The sequence below is a fragment of the Zootoca vivipara genome, chromosome 14 (assembly GCF_963506605.1).
Source record: "Zootoca vivipara chromosome 14, rZooViv1.1, whole genome shotgun sequence".
Taxonomy (NCBI): domain Eukaryota; kingdom Metazoa; phylum Chordata; class Lepidosauria; order Squamata; family Lacertidae; genus Zootoca; species Zootoca vivipara.
This window is the reverse complement of record NC_083289.1, coordinates 39,146,535-39,173,245: the sequence shown is the minus strand read 5'-3', so window position 1 is coordinate 39,173,245 and position 26,711 is coordinate 39,146,535. Positions and strand designations below refer to the sequence as shown.

Sequence of the window (26,711 nt, the reverse complement as noted above, 5' to 3'; positions counted from 1 at the left end):
GCAATCTTAACTGAGACAACAAAAAATACAGACAGGTGCTCTAGCTTTGATAATGGTTCATTTGAAAATGTAGCTTCGAAAATAGTTCAAAGCTACCAACCTACTAGCAGTGCTTAAGTTTTAACCAGGATCAAATCTGCAGATAATCATATTTGAGCAGCTATTTGAGCAGCCACTCAAATTGTGCTCACATCAGTACTGGCCTGATCACTTTTCTTCAAGCACACAAAAAAAGTATCAGCTCACAAACTGTCTGCAGCAGTCTCTCCACCTCAGTGCTCTAGGCAATCACTAAGAGGTTGGCCAATGGCAATCTTCCCATGGACCTGCTCTCCCCAATACTCTGAACGACTACCTGGGCTTAAGCTGAAGCTGCCTGTTTCAGAAAGTTTCCTCTTGACCCAGATTGGAAGTGTGCTGTGACAGGCACCAACAGGTCTGTCAGGTTTGCTCTTGTCAATGATGATGATGATATAATAATAACCCAGCCAGCCAGCCACTCCACAATATAAAAACACAGTGAGATATCAAACATTTAAAACTTCCTGATAGAGGACAGGCTTCAGATGTCTTTGGAAAGTTGTGTAGTTTAGGCAGGTGCTTGAAACTCACTTGTTCAGGCAGGCCTTTTACAGTTAATGGTGGTGGCTGCACTGAAGTGTGAAACTGTTTTGATTCTCTGCTGCTATGTGGGTCCGTAACAGCTATTTTTATTAAGACTACTTAAATATGATTTTACAGGGTTTTATGACATTTTGCATTTGCTGATTTGGATCTAGCTCTCCACAGAAAAACAGGGCATTACATAAAATAAAATAAAATAGAGATAAGGATACATACATATACCAAGGACAGAAGTCCGATTGTTCCTTGAGGTTTGCTCCAGTCAATCCAGAGCAGGGCATGAAGTGAATATCTTTTTTTGGATTGAAGCCAACTTTCTTCAAGAATGGCACCAATTTCTCTTTACATTCCTCATACCTGAAAGTTTCACCCAACAGAAGAAAAACCTTAACAGACTTTGGATGGTCTTGGAATAGCTATGCCAAAGGTGCTGGGGTGAGACAAAGGGGGCAAGGAGTTGTGTGATACTGCCAGTTTCTCTTTACATTTCACCTCGCAATGCTTTCTTGATGGATCTGAGCTTGAAAAAAGTTCAAGTGAAAATCCTTCCCAAATAGCAGACCCCTAAAACCACCTGGCTTTATCCAGAAACTTTGATGGAGCTGTTTATCTGCCAACAATCATAGGCACCAATGTAGAAGGGAGGCCATAGAGAGCAGGGGTGGGCAGACTTGTTAGATCTGCTTTGTATTAGAATCTGAAAATCTACCAGCAAGAGCAAGATGGAAGAGACACATGCCAAATGAAAGAACAGGGTGTCTCTATGTACATTCTGATTCTAGGATTCATTTTCAGCACCAGAACTGAACTGAGCTCATAGTTCTTTTATACAAAAGTCCACTCCTGGTTATCCTTTCTTCATTATAGTGGGCTAATGGAAAGGGGAGTGGGGCAAAAGGTCCCTTTTTGTTGTTGCTATTGTTAAGCAATTGGGAGCCACAAATCCTTGCCAATCTACTGTAAATTTCACATGTATCTTTGCCCTCCTCTACTATAAGGGATAGTCCTTGTATAAACAAGGTTTAGAGGTTTGTGGGAGTGAGGAGAATGACATTATGGTAGCCCCTGCAAGACTGTACTGTGTCAGAATGCACATGGGTGAATCTGGCAGTGTTCTTTGCAAAGCACAGGCTTAGTATGTAAGGGGGAGATGTGAATTAGCAATTGCTCACTTATACTAGGTCAGACTATTCATTCAACTAGCTCAGCAGTGTCAGCAGATGCCCAGTCTCTCAGACAAAGACAGGGGTCTTCCCACATTGCTCACTACCTGAACCTTTAAAGGGGATGACAGGAACAAAATCCAGGACCCCTGAGCTATTCAGGTAAAAGGTAAAGGTAAAGGACCCCTGGATGGTTAAGTCCAGGCAAAGGCGACTATGGGGTTGCGGCGCTCATCCACAGACAGCTTTCTAGGTCATGTGGCCAGCATGACTAAACCGCTACTGGCGCACGGAGGACCGTGACGAGTGCCATGCGCTATTATAGCCCTTTCTACAATATTCAAGGAAATATACAGTATTTAAACTTATTGTGAAGGCAAAAATGACAGCATGAAAATGTCCTTGAGCATCAGCGGACCTCCTGAAATAAGCTCCTATAGAAAACAGCCAGAGATGGGCTCTTCATCATGTCTAATTTGAGGGATTATTCCAAATTCTAGGGGCCGTTCCAGTGAAGTCCTTGCTGTCCCCATTGTAACTAACTATTGTGAGGGCATATAAAAGAGGGCTTGATGATCTGACTGCTTGATGATCTGACTGCCACATGAATACTAAGGTGGTAGAGCCACATGCAGGGATGTTAATTATGGGTCAACAGGGCTTGTGTGAAAAAGAGTCCTGTACTTTTGCAGCATGCATTTCAGCCATGTAATGGGAATGATCTTGCACCCCAATGTTAACATTTAATCTTCCCTGTAGCTCTGGAACAACTTCACCTGGATTTCCAGAATTTAGGACAACGGTATATTAGGTTGGGGAAGACCAATCCCATTTCTAATACAAAAAGATAACATACACAGTAGATAAAACACGTAAAAACAAAACAAGAATTTAACAAGAGTTCTACCCACCTTTCATTGCTCCAGTTCACAGTTGGATCATCCATTTTATTAATAAGAACTATTAAATGTTTTACGCCTGCAGTTTTCGCTAACATGGCATGCTCTCTCGTTTGTCCTCCTTTCTCAAAACCAGTTTCAAACTCTCCTTTCCTTGCAGAGATAACCTAGTTGGAAGGGAGATAAATCAACAATGTTTGAATTATAAGGCTATAGCTCAATTCCTTGCTCTTCTCCAGTTAGAATTAAGAACTGACAGAGATTTTAGGCCTTGCAAGGTGACCTATGTTGAGGATTGCTCCTTTAAGTCAACTGTTCAAGGCTACGATTTTTATATAAAACGCCATTATCTTACAACTACTAATTCCTTAGTAACGGGGGTGGGGAACCTCAGGTTCAGGGACAAAATGTGGCCCTCCAGGCCTTGATATGGCCCTTGAAAATTTCCACAAGCCTCACCATTCATTGTCCCTGCTTTCCATCCCAAATGTTTTTGAATGGTTAGAAGGTGTCCTTGAACTCTACTAAAGGTTCTTTCTTGTCCAGATGGAGGATCAAGATGGGTGTGCAAACAGGTGTAGAAAGTTGTCTACTATACCAAGGTAAAAATTTAATTTGTTGCTCCATTCAATTTTGCCTCTACACCCACCCCTGCACAGGCATGTGACCCCAGGCTGAAAAAGGTTCCATATCCCTGCCTTAGTTGATACATACACAAAGTAAAAAATGAAATAAAATGAGACCCTGAAACAGGTCACTACAGCTGCAAGAAACGTACTTCAGTAAAAAAACAGTAATAGGTCATCAGCTAAACATCTGCCAATGACTTATCCTTAACCCAGAGAGGGACTGAATGATTTCTTACCAACACAGCTAGATCAGCTTGAGAAGCACCACCAATCATATTTGGGACAAAGCTCTTATGCCCTGGAGCATCTAAAATTGTGAAGTGTTTCTTCTCCGTTTCAAAATAGGCACGGCCCACTTCCACTGTTTTACCTTTGTCTCTTTCTTCCTGGTTTGTGTCCAAGGCCCAGGAGAGGTACCTACAGGGGGGAGGGCAAAGAGTGATCACACTAGCTCAATGGTTCTCAAAAGCCACATAGGGACAAAAAATGTATATGAACATCCCCAGGAACTCGCAAGAACTGATCAAGGCAGCTGAGTGTGCTTTCAAAGCCCAGAGTTCTAGCATGCAACTGAAGTAAAGGAGAGTATTTCTAGAAAATGTGAACCCATTGCCTTGCTAGCTATCTTCAGAAGAAAAGGTTAGGGAGTAACCCCTACATAAATCCAGAGTGGAGTCCCTAAGGAAGCTGGATGGCAGCTAGATGGCATCTTGTACGCTTCCTTTAGGCAACTCCTGCAGCCAAGCTGGTGCCAGATGTATTGCTTTCCTTTCCTTTGGACCACATCAGTGAGGCTGAGAGGGGAAGTCTTGTTGTCTGGGCAACCCAGGACCTCCATATACACTGCCCAGGCTTGTGCCCTAGAGACATCACTTCAGAGCTGCAAATGCAGCAAAGTTACTCTGAGTAGGACTAACAATGACTGCAACCCATCGTCTTATAAACCACAGTTCAACTAAAACAGGTAAGAGGGGCTCCTCCTCACTCAGCCCCTAAGCTGGTATTCTCCTAAGTCAGAACCTGCTCTCCAGGAACTTTATCTATTTCTTGTCAAAGAGAGAGGAAAAAACAATCCATGTAGGTTAAAGCATGTTCATCATAAGATGTAGGTGGCGTCATACCAGGTTTCTCTGTTTTTTTCTTTAGCTTCTCTTTCATATTTTTCAAGTGTTCTTTTATCAACCATGCCTGTCAAGTACCTAGGAGGAAAAAATAGATTTGTATGTTGTTTACAATGTAGAAGCTGCCTATAGAAAGCAGCTTTATTTTTAAGGAGCTAGAATGAGGTGGTAAATAAACCATCAGAAAGGTAAATAACCCATCCATACGACCCACTGCTTCATTGGCATACACAGCAACATATAAAGATAGCTAATCAACAGAAAATAGTTAAGGCAAGCTGTTTTGGGACTACAATTCCCACCATCCCTGGATCATTGGTTCTGCTAGATAGGAATGGGAGTTATAGTCCAATAACAGCTGGAAACCCAAGTTTGGGAAACCCTGGACCACAGTGCTGCATGAGAAGCAGGTTTTGATCAAGCATTTACATTGAGAAACAGCATTTAGTATGGGCATATGACAATTTTGTAATCTATATCAGGACTGGGGAAACCTGTGGCTCGCCAGATATTGCTGGACTCCCAACTCCCATCAATTCTATTGGTCATGCTGGCTGGGGCTGATGGGAATTGGAATTCAACAACATCTGGAAGGCCTCATGTTCACCATCCTGGTCTAAACTGTAGAACTACAGGAAAGGTTACAAAAATGTCTATGGGCATTTATTACCTAACAAATTTGAAGTGCTACTTCACAATAGACAGAAAACAATTGGGAAGAGATTCAGACAGTGGTACCTCGGGTTAAGAACTTAATTGGTTCCGGAGGTCTGTTCTTAACCTGAAACTGTTCTTAACCTGAGGTACCACTTTAGCTAATGAGGCCTCCCGCTCCCGCTGTGCTGCCGCCGCCCAATTTCAGTTCTCATCCTGAAGCAAAGTTCTAAACCCAATGTACTATTTCTGGGTTAGCGGAGTCTGTAACCTGAAGCGTCTGTAACCTGAAGCGTCTGTAACCCAAGGTACCACTGTAATGCTGCGTTACAGGTAAGTCTACGTCAACAAAAGCAATCAAGCACAAACGTTTCAAAGATAAATTAAGCTGCTTACATTATTTGTCCTCCAATTGTTGATTTGCCAGCATCTAGCAAAAAAATGTAGAGAGCAATTTTTAAGAAAAATGGATTTTCAAAGTAAGCTTTCCCCAAACACCTAAGCTATTTCTCCCATTCCATTAAAGTGTTTGATTTCCCCATCATGATGTTCTTTGTCTTTCATATTAGTATCACCAATGATGCGGGGTCAAAATTTGTCCATGGAAATGCTAAGAAAAATCTTCCATTGTGATACATTTTCCTTTTCTAAAAATGCATTGTGTCAGAGAGGGTTGCAACTACTCAAGAGTAAAGATGCTCCACTCCATCCTTTCTTTCAGTTTTTTATTGTGCATGCTATTTACAGTGCAAGAGTATCGGGAAACATGACTGCTCAGTCCGTAACAAAACCTCGCAATGGCTTCTTCCTGGTCTTCGCCCAGCATAAGAGCCTGGGGACCCCAAAACGCAGCCCTCTTGCCCTACAGGTGCTGGCACGCCTCAATTCAGGCGTCGGGGGAAACAGACGGCCTGTGTCCGATGGCTGTCTCAGCTCCCCCTCCCCTAGCTCTCCCTCAGAGTGGTGTAATGGCTCTGTAGCATACGAGAACACTCTCTCCACTCTGCTCACTTCCTCATTCCTCTCCTCTGACTCGCTGCTCATGCTGACGCTGGGTGACGAGCTGGTGAAAATGATGGGTGGGGGCTCTCTGTAAGGAGACCCCCTGACACATTGCTTCATAAAATGAATTAGCAACAAAATGAATGGATCTAATACAGTGGTGCCTCGCTAGACGAATGCCCTGTAAGATGAATTTTTCGCTTAATGAATAGATTTTTCTAGCAGAGGTTGCCTCGGCGGTTTCCCATAGGAATGCATTGAAATTCAATTAATGCATTCCTATGGGCAAAATAAATAAGTAAATAAAATTTCCTATGGGATTCGCTAGACGAATTTTTCATTATACGAATTGACCCGTGGAACGAATTAAATTCGTCTAGCGAGGCACCACTGTAATGGAGTTTAACTGGGCAGTTTGAGAGTTAAGTTGTTCAGTAAAGGAGGATGTAATGAATATATGAAGGCACTCCAAGTGTGCAAATGATTTTGGAAGGATGTGAAGAAAATCACGCCCTTTTCTATCCACAGCATTAGTTCTAGATGTCAGTGTCCTTAACAGGCATTTTATTTATTTTACTCTCCCTGCAAGGAGACTTATTATTAAGTAGAAAGAGCCCAGACACCACATCATATGAGCAAGCAGGAATTCTAATGAGCAGTTCCTCTCCCCTCCCTGCTGCATTATGCGTTAACCAAACATTTTAATTTCAGGTTTATCAGCTTTATGCATAACTGCAACCAAGTCATTTAATTTACAGGCAATGCATATGCTAGAGCAAGCACAGGAAAACTTTGGTCCTTGGTGTTGCTGAACTACAACTCCCATCAGCCTCAGCAAGCATGGCCAGTGGCCAGAGATGATGGGAGTTGTAATTCAACAACATCCGGAAGGCCAATGGTTCCCTACACCTGTTCTAGAGGTATTCCTGCATAGCAGGTACCACTGGACCTACCCTGACACACCCGCTTGAAAGGATTCAGTAGCAAGCACTGAAAACACTGCTGTCTGAGACTCTAGAGCAGGGGTTGGCAAAGTTTTTGTGGCTTGGGCCGGTTCACGGTCCTGCAGACGCCACAGTGGGCCAGACTGCGCACGTGCAAGCATGCACAAATGCTATTTCCAGTGCTCCTTCCTGGAATGGGAAGCTGGCAAGCGTCACGGAAGGTGGTCCACGCTCTGCTACACGCTGGTTTAGCACGGTGCACAGGAGCCGACCAAGCAGCTGGCGGGGGTCCATCGGCCAGTAACAACCCCCATGGGCTTTAGGTTGCCAACCCCTGCTCTAGAGAGCTGCTTCCAGTCAAAGAAGATAATACTGAGCTAGGCAGACAAATAGTGTGATCTAGATTATGACAGCTTCCTATGCTTCAGATGCCTACTCAGCAGTAATCATGAATGAGTAACTCTCTGCTGCACCTATTTGTTTTGGTGAGACATGGAACAAAGGAAGGGTTGACTATGCAAGCTATTATGAACTCTTCCGAGGAGAATAATTATTACTTTGCCATCCTATACAATCCTCTGGGACCAAGTCCCACTGAACTTCAAAGAAGACATGCCTAAGCCTGCACTGTGGCTAGCAAACCTACCATATTCTTTAAACTTTTGCCAATCTATATGAAAGGCAAACCTGTAATTTTATATAGAGTCCAACATTAGGATCTAAAAAGGTATACTCTGAAAACATTAAAGATGGTCCCAGTAATAAAATCAGGTTTAAAAAACATATTATGCACCCACCCTTCCTGTGCTTATCAGCAACTTACCTACATGTCCAATGAATACTACGTTTACATGTTCTTTTTTGGGAGCACCTGGTGGTGCTATCAGAGATTTAGGTATTGGTAGCTCCTCTTCCTCCTCCATCATTTCCGGGGTGCCTTCCTCGGTAGGTCCTGCATCTCCAGAAGGTCCACTTGCTAACTCAGGTTCAATAGCTTCTTCTTTGTGATCCCATGATTCTTCAGGGGACATTTCTGTTTCTCCGTTTTCTACTGGAATTTAACAAAGAGTTTATCTGAACAAATGGAAAATTTTCATCTGCTTTCTTTTAAGAGAAAACAAAAGGTTAAGTGGTACTTCAAAGGCAGGTATGTTACATCTAAGCAGCTAAAAGTTCTACGGCTGCAAGTTCCATCTTTTCTGATCTTGTTCTGTTGGCTGAGGCTTCATTATCCAAAAGCTTTGTTCTAAACTGGATATTACAAGTCATTTTCAAAGCATGCTACAATTCATAGGTATCAGCAGACTATTTTAACACAACAGCATTTTCAGTTGCAGAACACAAACAAAACATGTCAAGATTTTACAGTTTTTGAAGAGATTATAGTTTTTGTACACCTGTTTATTAATGTTGTTGTAGTAGTAGTAGTAGTAGTAGTAGTACTCAGACAGTTTATGAGGATGACTGAACACTTGCTCTCTTCCTTCCTCACGTTCAGAGTGCTTCAAATAGAATCACAGAAATGGAAGGGAGCACGAGGGTCATCTAGTCCACCCCATGCAATGCAGGGGTCTTGCCCAGCATGAGACTCAAATTTACAACTCTGAGATCAAGAGCCTCATGTTCTACCTACTGAGCTAAATCTGTCCATGAAAACTGGTCAGTCTATCTAAAGTATGAGACTATTTGAGAATTTGAAGCATGACATCAATATACTCTTACTGGGGATTCTACAACATAAGTGGGAAGAATACAGGTAGGCAAATTTCAGGCATTTGAAATCTACCAGGTGACACTATGCTTTAAAATCTTCACTGTTGGGACTTCAAAGTGCAGCAAGAGACTGGATGAAAACCCTTTTGGAAACAGTCCTGTGTTGCTCTTTAAATCTTTGGTTTTTGACGTTTTAAAGAGCAGCTTGGGACTGCTTGCAAAACAAAGGGCTCTGCACTGTTTGAAAACTCATCAGCTTTTGCAAACAGCCCCGCACTGAACTTTGGCTGCATGTGCACAGTCAAATTGAGCAGGGTTTAACTTCTGTTTACCAGCTGATGAGCAGAGTTAAATCTGGCTCAGAGTTTGGATATGCACACTCTTTCACAGCAGTGGAATTGGTGTGCACAGTCAGTGAAGAACCAACCCCCTGCCCTGCCCACTAGCTGGCATTGGATCAACAGCAGCTGTTTGGTAGGTAGGTAAGGCTTTATTAGAATGGCCTCATGGGCCAAATTAGACACTCTGGAAGACATAGATTAGCTTGTGTGCCAGAGGTTCCTCATCCTTCAACTGAGACAGGGACAAAAGGGGGGTTTGAGGGAGTGTACAACACACTTGGTGGTATTCAAAGTTCTTGCTTCGTGGAAGGGGTTATTGTGTGAATGGAAGCGTCTTCTGTTTGCAGAATGAAAACATTAGATACCATTCACTTAGAATTAAGGAAAATGGTTGAGCACATGCTGATCCCAGAAGGAGTTTGTTTTCCGTATGAGATCACAGTCATTTTACACAAAATTCAGTCCCATTCCCTCTCTTCAGTTTAAAGTGGAAGAAGCCCTTCTCAATACTATCATTTAACAACTGGTACTCAGAAACCTTTGCACACCAACTTCAAATCATCCAGACCTTTTAGTAGATGTTCATATCTACCTTCTGCCCACTGGCTTGAAAGATTTTCAAGTACAGGTACAAAGGGGCTACACTATGTTCTGTCACAATAAAACAGCAGATACTCAATTAGCAATATCTGCAATTAAACAAGTCAAGTGATATAAACAGCACTTCTAGCTGTAGTACATAACTGCACTTACCAACTGGTTCTGAGATTTCCATACTGACTGCAGCATTTGACCCTGTTGATAGAGAATCAAATACAGAATGTTAAATATGTGACATTAACTCAAGATGCCATGGTTAACATGTGTTTAGAACACAACATGTTAGCAAAAGTTTAACAATGTATCCTAAAACACATAATTAGATCCACTTTAGATTTTTCAGCAAACACATGCAAATTACCTTCACAAGGTGATGGCTGTTCTTCTTGTGAAGATTCTGCTGATGCCCCTTAAACAAACAAGAGATTCAGCATTGATATAAATACAGAGATAACTGCCTTCAATAAAAGCTCAAGAACCAGAACACCCAGCAAATCTAAGTAGAAACAAGGAAACGGTTCTAGGCTTTTCACCCTACTGTTTGCCCCCTTCCTATTCCCTGAACTCCTTAAAACCGCAAGTGTTGAGACATGCACAAGTACCGGTATCTGTTTGGTGAGGTTTTTGGGACGCTTTGTCCTGTTTTGCATGCGATGCTAACCCATTGTTTAAAGCAGCAGAAAGTCTTGAAATTGTGTGCTCCCCCCCCCCTTCCAGCAATGCCACAAGGACATCAAAAGCAACCACTTTTAAATGAACTAAAGTTCCCTGTAACACTCAAATCAGGGAACTCAGGCTTAGCCAGAGGTTTGCTAGTAAGCCAGGATCATAAGCAATGGCTTGACCTTGGCTTGCTCAAACAAGCCATAGATTAAACTAATAAATCATGATATAATGTGGAGTTCTGGTCAATTTAAAAAACCTTCTGAACATGCTTGGGTGAGGGTCCAAGACCAAGGTTCACTGCTGCTCATTCACGTAATCCTAAAACATGGCTTACTGTTGCAATGCTAAAAGTGCCCTTTTAAAATTTGCCACTTTGTGGCACACAAAAAGCTATCTATTTGCCTGTATCATCAAATGAATCAGACTCCAGAGGTTGTGATTCTAATGGCCATGTTGTAAGCAAAATCAAAGTACTTTACAAACATGTTGAACTTCGAAGCACCACAGCGGTTAGGAGTACGGTAAGTGCCAACACAGCAAACAGAGAAAAGGAAAATACAAAAATGGACAAAAGCACCAAACTCGGGGAGCAAATTTCCATAAGCCATAGGTAAAGGTAAAGGGACTCCTGACAATTAAGTCCAGTAACGAACGACTCTGGGGCTGTGGCGCTCATCTCGCTTTACAGGCCGAGGGAGCCGATGTTTGTCCGCAGACATTTTTCCGGGTCATGTGCCCAGCATGACTAAACTGCTTCTGGTGAAACAAGAGCAGCGCACAGAAACGCTGTTTACCTTCCCGCCGGAGCGGTACCTATTTATCTACTTGCACTGCATGCTTTCGAACTGCTAGGTTGGCAGGAGTAGGGACTGAGCAACGGGAGCTCACCCACAGCACCACCTGCGTCCCTATCCATAAGCCATAATGCCCGGCAAAATCTGGTTATATTTGGTACTCACTTACTTTTCACATTTAAAATAACGACTCTCTCTTTTGGTGTAGGGTGGGAATTAGATGTGTGCATTTGGCAATAATTCAGAATGCTGGCTTACAGCACACCAGTGGATTTGTAAAGTAAACGTACTGTCTGCTCACACTACTACAGGAACCAGACTCTCAGCCACTTTCCTTTGGTTCTGCTTGCGCTGCAGGCTCCAAAAGAATAGAGCAAAGCAGGCCATGCTGGCAGAAGGCCAATATTATAGGCACGAAGGGTGAATGCAGGTCAGGCAGAGCAGAACACAGAAGATACAAAGGCAACAAGCAATACCCTCTTCAGGGCAGTAATTAGAAATGCTAGATGACACTGGACAGAGTGTACAGTTGTGCGGGGAGCGGCTGGCACTAATGACATATCCTCCAAGGGTAGTGATGTGGGTTTTCTGGAAAATTCTGCACTGGAAAAAATTCTGGAAATAAAATCTTGATATAAATTATAGTAATGTGCAGTGGGTTTTTAAAAACTCTTTCTAATGCCCTAGAGTAGGGTTTCCCAAACTTGGGTCTCCAGCTGTTTTTGGACTCCAATTCCCATCATTGCTGACCACTGGTCCTGCTAGCTAGGGATGGATGATGGGAGTTGTAGGGAAGCAAATTAAGGCACACCTAATGTGCCTTAAAGATACTATTAAGGAGAACCGAATTGGAATATGTACTTTTAAAAACCTAAATACATTATCATGTACTGCCCTCATTTTGTTTAATCCCTAATAATTGTTTAAGAAAAACAAACAAAAGTACTGAAAACCATTGGCACAATAAATTTCAGCAACACAAAGAACTATATGCAATTCGCTGATTTGCATAGGGGCAATCACCTGAAAAACATTCATTACAGCTATGAAAATATCAGGCTTGCCTAATATCCTTCAATATTGCTAATATACTTGTGAAATTGATCCCCCCCCAACAGTGATAATAAATCCTTGGAAATTTGCCCACCCCACATCACTGTCCAAAGGTTTAAACAATTTAGCCGGCAAGTCTTAACATGGTGGGCTACAACAAAATAATGATCAGCAGGCCCACATTTAGAACAGAGGAGAGGGCAGGATTCCTCCAGAGACTCAACTCCTCCTGCTTTGCAATTTCATGGAGCCAATTATATGGGGGATGGAGGAATGCTCACCTCTTGAGGATCGGATGCTGGTAACAAAAGGGGGAAGTCATGACACCCACCCCCTTATCAAGAACACAAAGAAGCATCCAAATTGTTGCTGCTGGGGAACATAATCCTAGGCCCCATCTACACTACATGGTCAAAACGGTATTGTACCACTTGAACAGTCATGGCTCCCTCTAAAGAATCCTGGGAAGTGCAGTTTATCAAGGGCGCTTAGAGTTGATAGGAAGCCCCTAGTCCCCTCTCAGAGCTATAGTTCTCAGACTTCTCTGAGAAAAAGGACTGCTGTTGAATCTCTGAAAACTGCAGCTCTGTGAAGGAAATAGGAGTCTCCCAACAACTCTACACTTCCCAGGATTCTTTGGGGAAAGCCCTGGCCATCTATGGGCTTGACATTTAGGGAATCCGTTTGTCATTTCCTCCCTCATTCTTTGCAAGTCTCTGCAGGTCTAACCATCCACAGATAGGAGAAAGCAGTAAGAAAGAAAAACCAGCTGGCTTTTCAATTTGTGTCTCTCTTTTGCTTCAAGAGCAGTATGTGGCCATGAGAACCACGGCCTTACAGTAAGACTGGAGAGAAGGCAAGGGGTTAATGCTACATTACATTCACTAGGAATGAAAACTGAGCCATCACAGAAATGTTAGAATCCTCTATCATTTGCAAAAGTGTCAGTGAATTACTAATCCAAAAAATATGTTAGGGACCCAGGGAACTACTTTAAGTCACACTGAAGTGGCTGAACATGCCCAGTGGGATTTAACGTTTCCTTTAAAGAGCAGGTGCCCATGTTTTTGAGAGTCCCCTCGTTTTCAAGAGTGGTTTACCACATGGCACACCGGTGCTGCTCAAGAACTGCGCTTGTTGTGCATGCAAAACTTTGGATGCAGGCCTATACTTATAAACATGGAATCTTCTCTTCTTATGCAATTACTGTAAATTACTGTAAATATTTATCATTTTTTTTAAAAAAAAACAACAACCCTGGAAAACAGGAAAATTAAACTAGAGTAGAGGTCAAAATCTTACTTTGAGCTTATGATAAGGGGAATGAGACTTTGCACCGACCAACAGGCAGTGGCTTTTTCCACTTGCCTTGCCCCACCTTCCAGCCTTCATAAGGAAGAACTGTGAGGGGAATGAGACATTGTGCTGGCCATCAGGCAACGGCTTTTTCCACCTGCCTGACCCTTGGGGCCCTAGGAGCCTTCAGAAGATAGCTGCTGCCATAGGCATTATGTGTATGTGTCTTTTGATGAACTGAGTAGATGATTATGAGTCATTGGGTGGGGAGAGAGAGTGTGTGAATTCAACAGTGCTTCATTTGGTTTTGGTTGTAAGATTGCAAATGTTAATATTGTTTTGTGAATTATGAGTGCAGTAATGCTTTCTGAATCTTATATACTTGTTCTGGTTGTGCTGCTTAGCTTATTTTTGTTGTTGTTTTGTTAATAGTGTTTTATAGAAGGTGGTTGTTTTACTGATGATTTGTTAATTATTCTATATGATTTATGCTCTAACTGCGATGCTCTACTATGTTATAATTATTTATTGTATGTAAGCCGCTTTGTGATTTGTGTGTGTGGAAAGCAGCATAGAAATATAATAAATTCAATTAAATGAATTTAATTTTATCTAGTTCTAGTTAATCCTTTCTAGTTCAGGATTTAAGTACTCCTTCCAATAGCAACTGCATGATAAAAAATAAATAAAAACTGTAGTTTTATGAATGCAGACCAAAACTACATAAGCCTTTTTGCAGCCAACTCACACTGCTGACTCATGTTCAGTGATTAACTACAAATCCAAAACCTTTTTCACCTGTACTATTGCCAAATCACGTTATCATGAATCCTATAGCTGTGCATTTGATTTCTACCCATGCCCCAAAATGCAGAACTGCTGCACTTGTCTCTGCTGAATTTCATGTTGGTTTGGGTTGAGCTTCCCACTCCATCAAGGTTATTTTAAAACTTTCTTCTTTTATGGAGACCCAGCATTAGAATAAACACAATCCTTACAAGAATCCTTGAAAAGCTCTCAAATTCTTTTAAAATAACATTAAATTTCTAAGGCAGGCAAACCCATTGTTTCCCACATTTCTAACTTTTTGGAAAGGCTTTCCTCCTTGCTTAAATTCTTACCAAGTAAGTCAGAGAAGTAGTTGTGGTACCCACATGACCCAACTTGCATCATGCTGAATTCATGAAAAGTGTGTGAGGTGTGTGTGTGTGGGAGATTTAAGGTACATGTGGTTAGCAGAACTGAATCCTTCCCCCAAGGCCAGGGGTCCCCAAACTAAGGCCTGGGGGCCGGATGCGGGCCAATCACCTTCTAAATCCGGCCCGTGAACGGTCCGGGAATCAGCATGTTTTTATATGAGTAGAATGTGTCCTTTTATTTAAAATTCATCTTTGGGTTATTTGTGGGGCCTGCCTGGTGTTTTTACATGAGTAGAATGTGCCCTTTTATTTAAAACGCACCTCTGGGTTATTTGTGGGGCATAGGAATTCGTTCATATTATTTTTCAAAATATAGTCTGGCCCCCCACAAGGTCTGAGGGACAGTGGACCGCCCCCCTGCTGAAAAAGTTTGCTGACCCCTGCCCTAGGCTATGGGTTGGCAAACTAAGGCCCGTGGGCCAGATCAGACCCAATTGCCTTCTAGATCCGGCCCGCGGACAGTATGGGAATCGCCGCATGGATCGCCAGCGCGTGCATCCTTTTTCCCCTCAGGGACTTTTCTCCTCAGGGACGAGCAATCTTGTCCCATGCTGGGCGCCATCGAGAGTCGGCTCGCCTGCCTGCCCGCTTCAGCAGGGCGGCGCTGTGAAGGGTGTGTGTGACGCCAGCTGCTCCTGCATTTTCCTTCTGCTCCTCCTCCCTCGCCCTCAGTCCGCCCTTCCTTCCTTCTCCGCGCCCCTTTTCCCCGCTGCTTCCTCGCACGCTTTCTTCCTTGGCGCCTGCCTGCCTGGCTCCCTCCTTCATTCCTCCCATGGCGTTCAGATGGGTCGTTGCGGTGGCCATGGCTGCCACTTGTGGGTTGGCGGACGACTCTGTATTCTTTTGCGCAGTGCCTCTTGGTAAGCAGCAGCAGCAGGTGGTAGGTAAAAGCTCCAGCGAAGCCCCGGTTCCCCTATCTCTGTCTGCGGTTCCTCTGCTGGGGCTGCTGCTTTTGTCTTCGCCGGCCAACGCAGCCTCCTACCCTGTCCCGGCACCTGGCTGGCTGGAGAAGCCCAACTGCGGCTATTGGGACGACAACCGAGACACGTAAAGCGAAGCATCTTCAGGCCTCTTTGTGGGCGGGTGAAAATCATTCATCCCCCTCAAAAAAATATAGTCTGGCCCCCCACAAGGTATGAGGGACAGTGGACCGGCTCCCTGCTGAAAGAGTTTGCTGACCCCTGCCCTAGGCCATGCTTTCCTCCTCCAAGCTGCACAAGGAGAAAGAAAACTAAGTAATTCTGGGGGAAGTTCAATATCCCTCACATCCATTCCTAATTTGCTTTAAATCTCTTCTCCACATGGAAGCCTTGGTATTTTTCCAAGGTCTTTTAAATTTTGATTTCAGTCTGGTGCTGGACTTTTTGTCTGCTGTGCCATTTGATTTGTGCTTTTTGTTTGTGTGTGTTTATTTTATCATCATAAGAATTCTGGTTTTTTAATGTGCATTGTTCATTCTTATTTTTTTTTTGCATTGTGAGCCACTTTAGGCACAAATCATTGTGGAAGAGCAAAATATAAATAATAAACTTTACCATAATTGGGTGTGTGTGGGAGAGAGAGAGGAGAGAAGTGTACATAACATATTAGCAAACTCTTTGCCCCAAATATTCCCCTGGAGATGATGATGATGATAATAACAACAACAACAACTATTATTATTATTATTTATTTATTTATTTATTTATTTATTAATTATTATTATTATTATTATTATTATTATTATTTATACCCTGCCCATCTGGCTGGGTTTCCCCAGCCACTCTGGGCAGCTTCCAACAGAAAAATACAATACAATAATCTATTAAACATTAAAAGCTTCCCTAAACAGGTTGTACACTTAAGTTGTGTCTGTTACAAAGCCTCCTTTAACTTTGATGACTGCAACAGAAAGCCAAACTTGCTGGACTTCTCCATCTTTTTAAAAGGGCAAACTTTGGTACCGTACGGTTTTTGGACAACACCTTATTAGGCTTGTAAACAACTACTTGCTTAGTTGCCTGCCTGAGGCAAGTGAGTATCAGCTCCCTGCAATCTGGCAAGGCAACTCATTTCCCCCCATTTCAGACTATCAGTGCATTATATGGTTACCTGCTTTGGGAATTTGGGACATCAGAAATTCTAAATCAACTACTAACAAACATAATAAACTAACAGATAAAAACACAAATGTGCACTAGTAGCTTTTCAGGTAAAGATGCACATGTGGTTTCTCTTCTCATAATAAAGAAACAAATTTTGTCATCACCCTGTACTGTAACCAAGCCTACATACCGTACATGTAACTGAAATACACACACATTCCTCTTCTTCCTCCTCCTCCTCTCTCCTTCCCTTGTATTCTCTGTGCTGAATTAGAGGTTGTGTAAGCCCCTCGGAGCAAGCACCTATCCTCTTATACTCTATGAATAATCACACACATTGATAGCACAGAGAAAAAAGCTCACAGGGTGTTCAGCAACAAACACTGCCTTATCTGGTAAAGCTATCCAGGGAAGCTACAAAACAAATTACAGCAAAATTATTTAAATGGAAGCAACATCGTTATCGCCAAGGCACATATGGAACCATTGGGGGGGGGGAATCCTTATACAGGCACAATAACTGTCCTAAATTAAAACATGTTTTAGTAGCAACAGTAATGGGTGAGTGAGAAATCCATTTTGTTATGTGCAGTTGGCAACACCGGACAGACACTACATATTCAACAAGGATAAACAAAAACAGGAACTTTGTACATCATCCCAACTATTACATAATCAAAAATATGTGGTTCTGAAAAACTGAATCGCGTGTCTATAACGATGGGCTTGCACATATGAAGGCAGTTTCTGCTAGTGCTGTAGAGGAAAGTGAGGGGCAGATGGGGCTCGCCAACCTGGTAAGGTAGCCCATCTAGGAGAACAAAAACTCTGACCCTAAACCTCCACTGCCTTGTGGGATATATTTGGGAGAAGAAAAGGCTATAGAGTAAACCCTACACAAATTTGGAGTGGAGTCCCTAAGATGGTTGGATGGCACCTTGTATGCCTCCTTTCAGAAACTCCTGAAGTCAAACTGTCGCCAAATGTTTTGCTTTCCTTTCCTTTGGACCACACCAGCGATGTGTCTTGATGTCTGGGCAGCCCAGGACCTCCATACACACTGCCCAGGCTTGCATCCTGGGAAGGTCACTTTGGTGCTGCTGACGCAGCACTTCACCCCTGGAAACGCACACCATTGTTCCTTGAGATAGACAGATGCCACCACCAACAGCAATGCCCTTACACTGAAACTTGTATCCCAAGGTAGAGATTTTGAATTAAGACTGCTTAACTATAGTCGTCTCTCAACTTACGCAGGAGTTACATTCTGGAGTTGGTACATGAAGACAAAATCGCATGCAGTCAAAGCATAATCTCCAAAGGTGAGTGCAATGGCAGGTGGGATTGCTGATATCCCCCCCCCTCCTGGATACCTGCCTCCCTTTTCATTTTTTCAGCCAAGTGCATAAAGCTAAAAGTCGCACAAGTTAAATACACTTAAGTTGTGAGCTGACTATACTACTTTAGATGTCACCTGTGCCTCCTGATTTACCACACTTCATTTATTTATTATTCTTCATAAAAAAGACTGTGGAAAATAATGCAGGGCAGTGACTTCTTCAAAAGGGAGAACTGGACATTCCAGATTGGTTCCTGAGCAGTTCAAAGAGCACCAAGAGACATTATTACCTGTGTGGTTGTAGAGTAAACAAAGCAGTGAATGTCTCAAAAGGAAACCCTCAAAGTGTAATTGTTTTATTTTTCTATAGCAACAATGCATGGACAGTCCAATCATGGGATATTTTCAAGAAGCCCTGTAATAAAACATTAGGCCACATGGGTGGGATATAAATATTATAATTATTTCCAAATAAACTTTCCAATGTTACAGGTGTGCTTCTCTTAATGCCGAATACAAAAAATGGCAGACTGCATTCCACAGTTGTCTGATGTCCACACCCTCAGACCAGAAAGCCTGCTCCCTATCACAACTATTATAATAATTAGATTTTTACCACACCCTTCTACCAAAAGAAACTCGGATGTTTGTGGCCTAGCTGGCATGATTTAGTGAAAGGAACTACTTTGGACAGTGAAACAAGCTCTGACATCTAACACATAATTGGGTTCAAATGAAGTCTAATGTATACAGAAATGTTAAGAAACCATTTTGAAGAATACTGGTGAAACATGCATTTTAGAAGCTTGCAAAATGCTTTCTCTTTGTTTCTAACAATATCAATAAAAAAGGTACTTCATGAGCCAAGGTATTAATCATTAAATGAATTACATTGCCTACTGCTGACTGACACAGCCCTTTTGTTTTCCCTGTGAACATTTAGCGAAGCAAATAATAAGCAATAATTAAAGTGAACTCTGCAATAAGGTCTGGGAGAAGACAAGGAAAGAACATTAAATATTTAACTGCCCAAAGACAGCAGTACTTGTTGAGCAGTAACTATGCTATCTCCTCGCTACATTCGGCCTTCGTGTTCAAAGACAAGAATGCAAGCAAGGTAGGATGATAGTCCCATGAACAGGCCCAAGATGAATCACCAGTTATTTTGTGTCAAGAGCAGTTCTGATCTCACAACACCATGTGGGCATCCCAGACTGCTTCTGCAGCACAGCAAGACTGATGGCAGAAATCAATTCCTGTAAAACACAACCCTAATCTATGCAAGAATGGGCAGACCCAGCATGCCTTCAACCTCAATCCTAACCTACAAAGCAAGTGCTTTCCATCTAAAAATGGAAGCACCACCTACTTCCAAATTTGGAGCAGCTGAGGCGCTTCTTCCTCGTCAGATTTAAGATGCAGTGGAGGGCTTTGTGTGAAAAGGGTTGCCGGACGAAAGAAAGTAGTCCTCCACTCAATCTTTCTCTTTGCTTAGCAGCCTTACACACAGTAGTCTAAATGGGAAGTTGGCATGAAATGTGTAACTGAATCAAGGTTGTCTCTTTCCAGGTTAGGGTAATAGTCTGCAGACGTACCCAAGGCGGTAAAAGGCACTCTGCATGACACATGCTACAGGTGCCTCCAGCGGGAAAGATACATCAATGAGCACCCTCAGATTGAAACCTGGTGACTGCAACCCCCTTCAGAACAAGTTGGCCACCACTAACCTGGGGAGATGAACATCTGTCTTGTCTGGATTGAGTATTTTAGTCTTCATCTAGCTCAGGCTTCCTCAACCTCGGCCCTCCAGATGTTTTGAGACTTCAGTTCCCATCATCCCTGACCATTGGTCCTGCTAGCTAGGGATCATGGGAGTTGTAGGCCAAAAACATCTGGAGAACCGAGGTTGAGGAAGCTTGATCTAGCTCAGTGTTTCCCAACCAGTGTGCCTCCAGATGTTTTGGGACTACAACTCCCATCATCCCTAGCTAGCAAGACCAGTGGTCAGGAATGATGGGAGTTGTAGTCCCAAAACATCTGGAGGCACACTGGTTGGGAAACACTGATCTAGCTCATATTTGTCCTCTTCTCACTAGCTTTACATAATGCCTCTTTCTTGCAACAAAATCCTATCTCTAGAGCTCCACACAACAAAATACTCATGATATTCCATGCCAATCATGCAGCTGAGCTCCTCACTGCAGGCCTTCGCCACAAAGGTTTAGGGTAGTATCCAATTGAGCTTTACAGAGTAGACCCGTTGAATTCAATACTTACATTAGTAATGCTATTAATTTCAGTGGATCTACTCTGAGTAGAACTACATTGGATAAACTCTCAGGGCAGGAACTAGCAGTCTGCTCAACATAGTAGTCAATAGCGATCTGGAAGGGATAAGAGTGTTAAGAGATGGGACACCCATCCTCTATCAAGCAAGCCTTTCTAAGCCTAAAAATAAAAAAAGAAACTAGCCTGAACTCTCCAATCAAGAGAAATCAAACAAATATTGAAGTAAAGGTGGTTGAGTAGCTCTGTGTGTGCTACAAAGATTAAAGCAAAGATCAGGAATATAGTTACAAAGGCATATAGCGTCGCATTGGCCTTGATGCAGCTCCTTCTCCAAGTTAAGCAGATCTGAGCCTGGCAAGTAACCAGTGTTAGAAACTCAGGTATATGAGCCCCTTAAATCAGGGTTACAGTTGCCAGACAGAATACAGTGGAACCTCGGGTGGCGGACGTAATCCGTGATGGAGGCACGTCCGTAACCTGCAGCGCTGTGTCTGCGCACGCACGTGACACGATTTGGCGCTTCTGCGAATGCACAAAGTGTGATTTAGCACTTCTGCGCATGCGACGAAACCTGGAAGTAACCCTTTCCAGTACTTCCGGTTTTCCTGCGGTCCACAACCTGAAAACACGTAACCCGAAGCGTTTGTAACCCGAGGTACCACTCTACCTGGTGGCCATTTTCCGGCTGGATGGCTCAAAAGTCTTATTTTTCAATACAGTATGAGTTTTTGGTTCCTAAATTTCATTTTGATTGTGCAGATAAAATATAATGGATAGAATTCTACAGGGTGTGTTGCTAATTGTGAAAATAGTCAAGATCCAAGGATCCCCAGGCATGCAGCTCCAGATGGTGGACACATCAGGTGCCATCCTGGTAAATTTCGAACGCTGCAAGTAACCCATGAATGTTGCCTTGAGTTCTGGAGACGAAAAGTAGGACAAAAGTAAAGCTAGTACTGTATGTAAAATAAATAGCCCCCAGCTTTCTATCTTACAAAAAAATAGTCTACGGTAACAGTATTGAATAAAATAAGCTCCTGCATCACGTTGCTTAATTAAGTGACTGGGTGTGGGTTGGTGCTCCTACCAAACACCCATTCAGTGAAAATTTTAAAGCCTCCCTGATTAATTTGCTCTATCTGCTTAGGCAGAGCCACTTCCGAATAAGAATCACTGCTCTAGAAACACTTTCCAATGTTAAATTATGCCCAAGCAACTCTTCCGGGCTGGCACCTTAGTTCTCCTCGGAATGCCACCTTTCCACAGGTCACACCATGCAAAGTGAAAACACACGCAACATAACAAAAGTAGTCACAAACAATAAAACAAAACATCATAAAATACACAACCAAAGTGAACCACACAAATCACTACAAGAGCTCAACAGCGACAACAGCAACCCCCACCCCCCAAAACCCCCCACCCCAGCCCATGGTACCATATTGATACTGAATGCCTAAAGCTTTCTTAAATACTCAAACCTGACTTAGCCACCACAAGTATATGTATTTGAATTGAAACAGTAACTAATACCTTACATTCTGTATGCAGAGATATATTCCAGGCTGTCAGAGGCTCTTCGATCATACAAGGATAGTCAGAAATTGAATGAGGAAAAAGTTCCTTACATCTCTAAACTGTCACGTATATGGTACAGTATGACAGCTGCTGTTACTACAGATCCTGCTCCCAATCTATGAAATGTTATGCACAAGCCCCCCCCCCCACTGTATATCAGTAGAGTGGCTTGGCTGCCTGGCAGCTAGCTAATATGAAAGAGACTTCATGGGAAGTGTTCATTTTCAGTTATTCCTAGTAATTAAGGGTGTCTTTGGATACATATGTATCATGTTTCAGGTAAAGTACCCAAACAACTATGATATCCCCAGGAATAAGTCAGTCAGTGTTGCCAAGCAACTTTATACTCATGCAGAGTAATATAGATATTCAACCTGCTAAAATGAGATAATAGGAAACCGTGAGTGTGACGTTCTCAAGATATGCTTCACATAATACATGCAATATCTTAGCTTGGACACACTTTTATTTTCATAAGTAAAAAAAGCAAGAAAGCTTTGAATTTATGAAGCAGAGTGGCAATCAGGACTTATTTGGAACCCAAGGCTTCTTCTCATGTATTCTTATTTCAACCCTGGTAAATGTGCAGAAATTACTAGACCCATCCCCCCACAAGCCTTACACAGAGCTATGTTAGTTATCTGCACCTCACTGACACCTTGAAATAATAAAAAGTCAACTTTCTCCCAACTAAAACAAAAAACAAAAACCCTGCCTGCAAGCAATTTTTTTTTACTTTCCAAAGGCTACCTAAAGAGTAGCTACTAGGAAGGATGTTTTTTGAACTCAATGGGGCTCACTTCTGAGTAACACATGCACGAGATTTTGCTGCAATTGAGCATCCCACTTCAAGCATAAAGTAATCCAGGGACATTCCTTAGCTAACATGCTCAACTATAATTAGGGTACTGACTGAGATATGGTCATGACTACAAGATCATGTAGGCACCCTTTGAAGACATTTAAGATTGGGGTGGGGGGAATAAAAACTTAAGCATGTCTCAGTCTGGCCCATGACTACATAGAAGACTGTACGAGAGCATCATGTAAGCTGCACTGTGCTTTCTGAAGAAAGAGTGGGATACAGACTCAGAATCAAGCCTACCTAATAAAGTAAAGCAAAGAGGAAAGTTGTTTGAAACAGGATACTGTAATTTACATTAAAGCAGTCATGCCACAAATACTGCAAATCTTATGGAGATATTAGGAAAAGGCATGCTTTCTAATTCACAGCTCCCATTAGAATGTTGCACCATTCTTCTTGATTCACCTGATGACCTTGAAGCAAGACATCTACGGTATCCCTTCCCCATTTCCAACCTAGTCACCGACTCAAGTACCCACTGTAGGAAACACTAAGAGTTAAGTTAATGGAAAGCGCTAGTAACAGTACTGTATTATGGAAGTATAAAGCAGCCAGAGTATTTTATGGCATTTTAAGCATGAATAAGCTTAATCAACCTATAAAATAAATAGCAGCATAAATCTAACAACAATAAACCTAAGTTAAGTCAGATGGTTAGTCCCACCTGGTGAAAAAGATGCCCATGTGCAAGATTCCAACCCCACCAGGGTTTTTATTTCCTAGTATGTAATACTACTGGGACGCAGCCTAGGGCTTTGATCAGAAGGTCGGCGGTTTGAATCCCTGCGACGGGGTGAACTCCCGTTGCTTGGTCCCTGCTCCTGCCAACCTAGCAGTTCGAAAGCACGTCAAAGTGCAAGTAGATAAATAGGTACCGCTCCAAGTGGGAAGGTAAATGGCGTTTCCGTGTGCTGCTCTGATTCACCAGAAGCGGCTTTGTCATGCTGGCCACATGACCTGGAAGCTGTACACCGGCTCCCTCGGCCAATAACGCGAGATGAGTGCCACAACCCCAGCTGGTCATGACTGAACCTAATGGTCAGGGGTCCCTCTACCTTTACCTAATACATTTTGGGTTAAAAAACCCAAAAAGGACCCTACCAAGAGTCCACAAGAACCCCTATGTGAAACACAACATCTAAAGTGCACAACACACATTCAAATAGTTTCTGCTGATCTGATCATTCTACCCACTACAAATACTGTAAGATCTACCTTTCAAGTGTAATTCACCATGTTAAAATCTCTCTCCTCATATCTGTCATATTACTTCTCCTGTGTCTTCAGATTACAATATCCCCTTTTCTGCACTGGTTGCCTTCCTTACTTTTGCTAACTTGGAAGACAACCAGTGTAATGTAGTTGATAAGACTGCTGAACTACAGAGAATCCATTTCCAGCTCACTGGGTGACTTTGGCTTGCTATTTCTCAGCCTAGCATACTGTGGGAGAAGGCCTCCTTAGAGGAGCAAGGGGAAAAGGTAACATTATTTTTTTGTATTAAAAAACCCCGTCATGTTAACAGGTGGTTTAGGAATATAATGGCATCAAGGAAGTCTTTCTGAGTGGCTTTCATAGCAACTCATCTAACCGGAAACAGACTTTTCCCCTCCTCTGCCAACGTAGGCAAGTGACGTCCTGCCTTGCATCACAGCCACTGAGCTGCCCTGAGTCACTCCTCATTTCTGCTTGCCCCAGTGCAGTCGGCATGGCTCCACACTACTGCCAGAAACAATCACAACACAGGACCTTCCCCAACCCTAATCTCTCAGGTGTTCAAGGTTCCCCAAGGGTTACCCCAACCCCACTCAATTATCTTTCAAACACATACACTAAGACCTTCCCTCCAAAACCCCTCATGGGCACATTGCTAAAGTTGGCCCACGTTGGCTTTGCCTTCTCAGATCATAGTAAATTCCTCCTCATTCACCATCTGCTACCACCCAACGAACTTGACCACCTCTCTGCCCCCATTTCTAAAAAGTTCAAATACTGTACTGGGATTGCTCCTTTCCTTCTCCCTAATCTGGGCTCCTGACCCACCACCCTAACTCACATTCTCCCTAAAAAACACACAACACACACACACAACGCAGTAGGGAGGTTAGATCATCCAGCTGGGAGGAGAGAGGAGGCAAACATCTCCCAGTAATGAAGATCACTGGGTGGCCTTAGGACAGTTGATCCTCTCTGAAGCCTACCTCACGGGATTGTTGAGTTAAGCAGGTGAAGGGGGGGGGGAAGGCGAGGGAGAATCGAACACTTACAGCTGGTCGTAATAAGGAACTGCACGTGATCAGAGCACAAGTTGTTTTTTTATTTTTAAAAAATCTGATTATTATTATTATTATTATTAAGGTAGCAATCCCGCGCACGACTTACCTGGGGGCTCAACAGGGCCGCGCATAGGATGGCGCTGTTGAAACGCCCTAAAGTTCAAGGCCTCCAGAACCGAAGCGACCCCGGAGCGATGCCCCCCCCCGCCCCAACCCTTTCCTTCCTCCCCGGCGAAATTACCGTGTGGCAGCGACGTCAGGGGCGGCAGGCCCGGCGGGGGCGAAGGCGGCGGTGGGAGTCCCTGCGCGGGCGCGGAGGACGCGACGGAGGTGGAGGAAGGCGGCGACGACGAGGAGGCCGGGCCTGGGCCTCCTCTCAGGAAGGCCGGCACGAACTCGGCGGCGTGGACATTGGGCACGAAGGGCTTGGCGTTGACGTTGAGGTGCCGGCTGAAGGCCGCGCCCAGCAGCTGCTCCTGCTGCTCCGCCGAGGCGGCGTCGAGCTGGGCCGGGCTGGGCACGTCGCCGGAGGCGGCGCCGGGGGCGGAGGAGCCGGCCGGGCCAGCGCCGGGCTCGATATCCGCCTGGTCCCAGCAGTCGGGCGCCGAGTCGCTGCTGCTGCCACTGCTGCCGTTCGCCTCCATTTTGTCTCTGCCCACCCCCCCCACAAGCCTCTGCGCTTTCCGAAGCGGCTCCCGACGTCCTGGGAGGAAAGCGGGCTGAGGTGGGGGGCGGCGGCAGGAGGGGAAGGGGCGGGGGAGGGGAAAGCGCGGCAGCCGGGAACGCGGCACCACCGTCGTCGTCGTCGCCTACGAGCTCGCTCCGGCCGCTCCGCGTGTGCGCCCCACCGCCGCGACGCAGGATGGCCTCCTCGAGATGCCGTACGCCCTTCTCCTCCCGCATCAGCGCCCGGCCGCCATTTTGGTAGTTCTCAGCCGGCCCCGCGTGCCTGCCTTCGGCAAGCACGCCGGCAGGCGCGGGGGACTACAACTCCCGGGAGGCCGCGCGCCGGGTGACGAGACGACGTGAGGGACGCCGCTCTCGCCCGCTTCCCCACCTCTCGCGAATCGAACCGATGAGAAGACAACTCCCAGCGGCCATTGCGCAGCCTTCCTGTTTCAATCTTCAATCACCCCCTCTCACCCGCAAGAAGAGGCCTCGAAACGTAGCGCAGAGGAACTACAAGACCCAGCGGGCTTTGCGCTTCGCATTCGTAGGCGGGACAATGCGCTTCTCGAAAGGAGATGGGGAATGTAGTTTCGTGGATGCATAAGAAAGTTGATAGAAGCATTTCGTAAATGGGAGGAAGTATAGACAGGGATATTCCTTCCACACTCCTCGCACAAAGAAGCGAGAAAGGACAAGTGGATGGTGTTACCAAAGACGGAAGGAGTAATAATAGTTTCCAATGGAATGAATCAGATTGTGTTCCACGTGGTTGCTGCACAGCACGTGCTTGATAACATAGTTTGCCACATGGACAGTTTTATATATTGAATTTCTATCCTACCTTTTTACTCCAAGGAGCTCAAGGTGATGTGCCTGATTCTCCCCCTCGTTAATTTCCCCAACAACCTTATGG

General features: G+C 43.9%; 1 protein-coding gene across 5 annotated transcripts in view; it reads right to left on the bottom strand.

Annotated features, from left to right (window-relative positions):
* The window catches only part of GSPT1 (G1 to S phase transition 1), a 38,101-nt gene that overhangs the window by 8,063 nt on the left and 3,327 nt on the right, over positions 1 to 26,711 (bottom strand). For 3 of the 5 annotated variants that reach the window (XM_035130477.2, XM_060282808.1, XM_060282809.1), the window contains exons 2-9: positions 10,052 to 10,099; positions 9,844 to 9,885; positions 7,860 to 8,087; positions 5,487 to 5,520; positions 4,437 to 4,514; positions 3,552 to 3,732; positions 2,699 to 2,853; positions 841 to 981 (exon numbers count right to left, since the gene is read on the bottom strand). In XM_035130477.2, the coding sequence (XP_034986368.1) occupies positions 841 to 981; positions 2,699 to 2,853; positions 3,552 to 3,732; positions 4,437 to 4,514; positions 5,487 to 5,520; positions 7,860 to 8,087; positions 9,844 to 9,865 (839 nt within the window). In that variant the 5' untranslated portion in view covers positions 9,866 to 9,885; positions 10,052 to 10,099. Of the gene's footprint in view, positions 1 to 840; positions 982 to 2,698; positions 2,854 to 3,551; positions 3,733 to 4,436; positions 4,515 to 5,486; positions 5,521 to 7,859; positions 8,088 to 9,843; positions 9,886 to 10,051; positions 10,100 to 25,370; positions 26,043 to 26,711 lie in introns of those variants that run through there. The other 2 variants (XM_035130475.2, XM_035130476.2) reach the window with 2 other exon arrangements.